Genomic DNA, 7,536 nt, shown 5'->3' with positions numbered 1-7,536 from the left:
TAGATGTTTCATTCATTGGCACATATGTGTACACATAATTTGGTTTCACTGAGTCACAAATTTCTAATATTTTCCAAACAGTTCTTGTTGGTAGGGCTGTGTTTTTGTTTTTGTTTTTTTCTTTTTTTTTTTCCCAGTTTATTTATTTATTTATTAGTTGAAAAAGTATGTGCTTCCTGGAGAAGAGCACAGAAGATGATATAGTAGCCCAGGAAACACGAATCACTTTCCATTTGCTGCTTTTCTGCTGCTCTTCATTTTCCTAGCAACTAAGAACATAGCAGAAAAATCAAGTCTAATTAATTAATCAAGTCTAGTAATCTGTTCTCAACCTGATTTCTTGATATGATCTGGTTTGTTTAAATCTACATCCTTCGTTTTCCTGTGCTCTCATGCTTCATCTTTATTGGCGAGCATATTTGAATTTCTAACAATCAACATTCAGATAGATATTTGAGGACTAGTTCATCTGCCAAGGCTGAGAAATGGTATTTTGTGTGACAAATGTTTTTGTGGTGGTTTTTTTTTTCACTTGTCCAACACAAATAAATAAATGTGAAATTTTCTTGTGCTTTTTTTATTCTCAACCAAAAAAAAATAAAATAAAATAAAATAAAAAAAAATCTGCTTTTTTTGGTTGAAGTGCTGGGGTACCAAGGCCCAAGGCTCTGCCACTTGCAGTGTTGTTTCCAAGACTGTAATGGCACATCATGTGTGCTTGATCAGCTTGTAGCCCTGCCTTTTGAAATGATTTTTTTTTAAAAGCAGACAGCAAAGGGACTGCTACTTTCAAAACAAGAACTGCCCCCAACATGAAGTACCACTCCCAAAGACAGCGTGCAGATTTTCTCAAGGCTCAGCTTCACTAGAGCACTCCAGTCTGTCTCCTGAACAACTTTTCTGTTTTGGAGAATAAGAAAAATATTAGCATAACATTAGTTAGTGAATTGTAAGAGAACTTAAATTCATGCATTATATGTCTAGATCAACAGTGTCCCCAGGCCATTGTAACAAAAAAGTTTTCTCTCCAACTGCAATCGGGAGCAAGACGTCCATTGTAAGGAATCCTGAGTGCAGGACAAGGGAGGTTTCCTGCAGGGCTGCACCTTGTAAACAGCAGAGATGAGCTAGTTACTACCATACTGCAAGGGCACAGAGTTGCTTGATGTGGATCACTGGGACAGCACAGATATACTTAAGAGGAATCCAAGGTCATGCTCAGTTCCCATAAGAGATATTCTTTACTGAGGGTTTCAACCACAAACCAAACATCTTACAAAATGTTATAGTGCAGAAAATGACATTTCCAAGTGTATTTATTGAGAAATAGTAAAGATGTACATAATTTTACAAGCTTTTAATTTTAATTTACATTTTCTTAAATTATGTAGGCCCCAATAAACTATAATCTGCTAATACAGAACAGACAACCTTGGCTTCAATTTTATCTCAAAAATGCTGCTATTGCTGGGATTTGGCTCATGTCACTTCAGCTCCTCTTCAAAGATACTAAATACCATATTCATTTCAAGCACATGCTTGGTATCACTCCTGTAAAGTAGAGATGACTTTTGAACCAAAATCCCGGATCTGGACACAAACTCACAGCTAAAATTCAGGTTTCCTATTGTGGGCCAAGTCCACATTCACCACAAACTCTGCAGTTCAGTTGGCTGCAGGATTTCATCTGCTCTGAGATGAAGTGTGCCTGTATACAGGATTTTGATTTGGCTTCATCTCTCTTGTCAGTGCTTACACTGGAACATACTCTGCATCTACTGTGGATGCAAACACTTCTGCTCACGCTGGCTTTTAATGAAATCATTAATTGGGAGCTAGCTGCCACCTATGCCTTTGTGTGCTATCTCCATAGGCATCTAAAAAACAATTATCATTTTTAGCTTTTGCTTCCTTTTTCACTGATAGGCTGAACTGCATGGAGTTATATCTATTTAAGTTACTAATTTGTGACTGCAATCACACTATGTTTGTATTCTGCAAGCTGAGTATTCAAATGCCTAATGAACTTTCAAGTTCTGAACTGACTGAAAACGCTTAGAGTATCAGCAAAATGCGTTGTATTCTACACGTCATTTGCACAGAATACTTGCAAACATGAACTGTGCTCAATCTTGATTATTCAGGTGAGGCTGAAGGGAAGGCAGTTTCTGATTAATACGTTGTTGAATTAAAATGCACTCAATGTCAAAATGACCAGCCGTCAGCTTAATCCCATCTGGAACAGTCTGTCTTGACTACATCTCTGCCTTGGTCATTTTCTCCTCTCTGTTGTTCATGCAGGAAAATTCATCCATGTCCTTTGTTTCTACGAAACAGGCATGCGCAACACAATCCTGTTCAAGGATATATAACAATTTCTTTTGCTTATCAAGACAGTATTTGTGCTCTGCAATTTTACTTTAGAGTTTTAGGATTGTGAAAGTTTTTTGAGATAAATCTTTGTGGGTTTTTTTTGTTGTTTTTTTTGTTTTTTGTTTTTTTTTTCTGGTGCATTTTTTGTGGATTATTTTTATAATTAACTTTCACTGACTAGGGACACAGAATTCAAGTTAAAATCAGAACTTTACTGTGTTCTGCAAAACTTCCCTCATTTTGCCTTCACCTCCTCTCTGAATGTCCAGTATAGTAATTGAGTCAGTTTTGCCAGAGAGGTAAGAACAACTCCCCTGCAAACTTTTTTAAGAACTGATGGTTGTTGCTGGGCTATTGTTTGTTCTAACATCTGATTTGGTAAAGAACACTGAAAAACTAAAGAAAAAAAGAGAAATAAAATAGCTTCATGCATTTAGATAATGCTATCACTTGTTAAAAAAAAAAAAAAAAAAACGAGAGAGAAAGAAAGAAAAAAAAGAATTGAAAAAAGCTATTTCATCATACCAATTTTTTTTTTTTTTTTAATAAAAACTTTTATACTGACATTCTCATGCAATGTTATGGTGCTGGAACTTGAGAAGGGCTTTGTTCAACCTTTTTTCCTGTTCCAGTAGAAACATTTTTTTCCCACTTGAAGACTATGAAAAACTGGCACCACAGGTCTTATGAAAATGTACTTCTAAGCAAATGTGACTAGGCAAGTTCTGTAAATATAAATAAGGTATGTATCATTTTTATTTGTTGAATACACATATCTATCACCCACGTAACTGGTGTATAGTGATTTCATGTGTGGTTATTCTCATGGCTTCACACTTTCCAATGATAACAAAAAATTATTTTTCTTTTATGATGACTTGTATATCCAATTCCAAAGCAGCAAACAAATTCCATTTTCATGAAGTTACAAAAAAGTTTTGTCTTGATTTTTTAGTAGCTCCAAGCTTTACCTACCAAATAACTTTCATGTAATACATCAACAAAGATGAAATCTGCTTACTACCTGGTAACTAGGCATACACTGGCTTCAAAACAGGGATGGAAGAAATTCAGCTCAGTGCTGATAGCTGTACTTTTGTAAGCATCATTGGAGTTTACATTTAACATCTCTTGTTCACACTTCTTCACAGAGTCAGAGCACAGGCAACCTCAGGCATCTCCACATAGAGTAATAAAAATCAAAAAAGCAGTTTCCATCTTCTGCAATGAAAGATGAACCACTGCAGTTGCTGTAGAGTGTTCATGTGGAGTGCTGGGGCTCTTCTGTTGAAAACAGACCTTGCTCATTTTCCAGAGCTGAAAGACAGCTTGTTCAGTACTTGCAAGGTAATTATCACCATGTGGACCAAAATTATTAATACATATGACTAAAGTTAACATATTTCTCAGTATTTCTTCATCAAAATCTCCTCCTTATCTTCTCTTCAGATGCCTGGCATGCTGTTGAAATATCTGAATGCAAAGACCCTTAAGGGTTGCTCCTGTATATTAATCTTTCGTAATCAAAATTAGGTGAAGAAAGACATGTTGACCCAAAACAGAAGACATCTGTATGTGGAACTAAATGGAAAAGCTACTAAAATATGCCAAAATATTGACCAAAATGGACTGTACTCCTGAGTGGGCCAATGCCATCTTGCCAGCAATTCCAGCTGCCTAAATATGCTGAATATAGCATAATTTGTGCATTTGACCAGTAAGACATTCTTTAGAATTCTTTTCTTTCTAAAGAACCTGTGTTTTATCCTCCATCTGTGCTTAATTTAATATTTTCACCTTCCAGTAATGCCATTAGTGCACTCCAGATACTTCATCAGTTGGCTGCGAGTTTGTTCCTTCAAATACAGCAAATACACTCATTGCATGGCTTTCAGTGGACTAAGTAATTCACGAAAATGGCTCCTAGTTATCTCATCAGAGAATCAAGAAATGATGTTGAAGGTGTTAAACTCTTCTTTTTTAGCTTTCATGGTAGCGGTCCCCACTATCAATCTCCCAACATACTCTCAACTTTCCTCAGTCAGTGGAATTATTGAGAATCCAAATAAAAACACAAACTTTCCTTTATTATTCTTTTTTCTTACTGCAACAAAAACTTAAATGCTTTGGTGCAGTCACTCTCTTTGATTTCTCTGAATTTCAAATTTGGTCATGTCAAAAATTATCACAAAGGCTTTTTTTTTGTTTGTTTATCTACATAGTTTTTAACCAAAGTTACATTATAACACACAAACACAGTCTTCTCCTTAAGGCACAACACATCATTATGCACATTCTGTTTGCCAAACTTATAAAAGAGACAATATTATATAACCCTCTCCCTCCCCGACCCCCAAAAAGAAAGAAAAATTGCATCCACTTCCAAAATCAGCTGCTAATAAAGTCACAGTAAGTTATTTTCATCAATAATTTACACAAATTACAGGTCTAGACAGGATTGTCATTATACAGTCTGAGTGCATTCCAATTCAGATTTTCTGGGTTAGGTAGGCTAAAGTCTGGTTCAAACCTCAGTGCTGAGAATATATCCCATTTTGAGGAATGTTGTTGAACAACACCTTGTCGGTTGGAAAACGCATGTTGGTGCTTTGCCAGTTCGAGTCCTTTGTTCACTCCTGTCAGGGCTCATTCGGTGTGTACCAGCAACCTCCACAGTTTTAATCCATTTAAAAACGTTGCATATATAAGACCATAGAGCTTCCTTATGTAGCGCTAATGTTTTAACTCCATTCAGCAATCTGAATTCTTCAATTTGGAATTTTTAATTCCAAATATTTCTTCCCTTCTTAAGACAATTCATATGTGTAAAGCCAGAGGCATTGAATCACACATAAAAATTCAGTGTACTTGAAATATATATATATAAAAAAGGATCGCCAACTTTAGAACACAGTTACAAATACTCTAGTTCCAGTGCTTGATGGAGAGCCAAGAGGTCCGAATGACTGGATATCCTCCAGAAAGGCATGTTGTGCTGTGTTTGTCAGAGGGGGGAAAAAGGTCAGGAATAATGAATGCTATGACAGAGGGCGGTATCTGATACATGAGACTAGTCAGGTTACCACCATGGAGTTTACACCACTGTGTTTCTGGAATGATTTTTGCTAGTAAGGTACTGACAAAAATCAGGCCAAAATAGATCTGAGCTCAACAGTTCACCTGAAGGTAAAAAAAATTAGGCAGTCTTTCTTAATAGTGTCTTTATAAAGAGCCCATTATTTAGTGAGGGCTATTTGCTTTCTTGTTATTATGGAAACCCATACAAAGGAGCATTAACAGGAAATCTGCTTCTGTTCCACTTGTTATACTTTGCAAGAGACTGAAAGCTCATTTGAAAAGTTATAAGACTTTCATAAAATGTGGCTTCACACACACTTTGAAACATTGTTGCATTACAGTTTTGTCCTTCTGGGAGGAAAAGAAAAATAAATATCTTTTGAGGAGAAAATAACACATTTCTGTACTTAAAAGAAGATAATGTGTTGCAGAAAGCATCAGCGTCTCTGAGAGTTGCAGGTAAATGCACTTTTCTCCTTCAGCAATTGATCGGAGTAGAATTGAAGTCATACTTTCATGTTCTGTTCAGATCTATTTGTAATATGCTCTATTCAACCATTTCTCTGAATTCTGTTATCTATTCATGCAGTGTAGCCAATATTTAGAAAAAAAGCATGCCAAACTGGAAAGTACACAATCCAGCCACCATTGTTTAGCACAATCTATGAAAGACCCATCACCAGTACCTATATCAAGGAACCATTTGGAATAAGCATTTCAGTTATTTTCATTATGTTTCCATTCCTCCTACACTCTACAAACTTAATACTTTGAGGACAATTAATTTCATTACTTCTAGCACAAATACATTTTTATAATTTATGCAGGTGTGCAGAGGCAAAAAATAAATAAATCTGTTTCTGCATATTTGAGGGTCTATACTGTGAAGCATGGTTCAAATTTCTACTAATTTGATCTCCTTCTGAACATAGAAAATTTATCAGGTGAAGTTTAGATTTGAATTCATCAGATGAGGAAACAATACTTCTAAATAAACAACTTTTTTTTTAGAAAATGATTTAGTGCGCAGTCTTTATGTTGTTTTCTTTTTTTGCTTGCAGATGCTTATTTCCTGAATCAAAACTGCATGTTCATCCTGTGTGCTCAACCAACTACAGATCTGTCTTTATTTAAGTAAAAAATCTGCACAATCCTTTTAATGGTTTTTCACATTCTCCATAACACCTCTTTTCAAACCTACCTGGTTTCACCGTTTAAGGAGAATGACCACTCAACCTTCATGTCAAACCCATGATATATCTGTAATTTGTTTGATTTTAGTCAGACATTTTTGCCCCGATGTTTTTTTGGGTTTTTTTTTTGGTCAATTTTTAAATGATTTTGCTTTTTTTTTTTTTTCCTTTCCAAACTGAAATAAAGCAAATGCTAGAATCCAAATGGTTCATTTTATTTTAAGTGCTGACGTCATCATGCTCTTATGGCCTTGTGTCTGTAGACTGAAATGATTTGTCATTCTGCCATTGTACAAAACTGACAGAAATGCAAACAGAAAGGCTTGCATTAGTAGCTATGTATCACACCAACATTTCAGGAGACAGGTTACCTTTTTTGCTGCCTGTTCTTCTTCTACACCATCCCCAATTACAACATATACTACTTTTCTGCCAAACCTTTGCATTATTCGTTCAAAGCAACTTTCTTTTCCTGGAAGATAAATGAGATAAAAGTTCAGAGTGAAGTTACCTGATTAGCTGCATGCTCCTCATCTCGGCCATCTCCAATCACAACATAAGTTATGTTAGTGCCAAATCTGGACACTATACGCTCAAAACAGCTCTCTTTGCCTGAAAAACAATGCACTACTTGTTCAAGCTATCAAGCAAGTTACCATGATGCTCTACAAAGGTTTACTGCAGAGCTAAGACATCGCTACTACTACTTATTTTTTATAGTTCCCAGCCTTGAGATTTAGAGCTAAAACTGCTCAGAAACAATTAACACTGTTAGTGACACTAAGCTGATTTGGGTCAAATTAAATCCCTTTCTTAACAGTCACAGGAAAGCCGCTAAAATAAAGGAATTAGCAGCGCTGCAAAAACAAATAGGTTAGTGAAAGGAAAATTG

General features: G+C 35.7%; 1 protein-coding gene across 14 annotated transcripts in view; it reads right to left on the bottom strand.

The window, feature by feature from the left end:
- Positions 1-1,283: 1,283 nt before the first annotated feature.
- EYA4 (EYA transcriptional coactivator and phosphatase 4) overlaps positions 1,284-7,536 on the bottom strand; it is a 154,490-nt gene continuing 148,237 nt past the window's right edge. For 11 of the 14 annotated variants that reach the window (XM_052681848.1, XM_052681872.1, XM_052681888.1 and 8 more), the window contains 2 exons: positions 7,016-7,116; positions 1,284-5,368 (listed from right to left, as the gene is read on the bottom strand). In XM_052681848.1, the coding sequence (XP_052537808.1) occupies positions 5,288-5,368; positions 7,016-7,116 (182 nt within the window). In that variant the 3' untranslated portion in view covers positions 1,284-5,287. Of the gene's footprint in view, positions 5,369-7,015; positions 7,117-7,155; positions 7,257-7,536 lie in introns of all 14 variants that reach the window. The other 3 variants (XM_052681935.1, XM_052681856.1, XM_052681880.1) reach the window with 1 other exon arrangement.

The sequence above is a fragment of the Tympanuchus pallidicinctus genome, unplaced genomic scaffold, assembly GCF_026119805.1.
Source record: "Tympanuchus pallidicinctus isolate F22 unplaced genomic scaffold, pur_lepc_1.0 scaffold1, whole genome shotgun sequence".
In the NCBI taxonomy this organism is placed as follows: Eukaryota; Metazoa; Chordata; class Aves; order Galliformes; family Phasianidae; genus Tympanuchus; species Tympanuchus pallidicinctus.
Note: the sequence above shows the minus strand (reverse complement) of the source record. Positions and strands in the feature narration are given on the sequence as shown.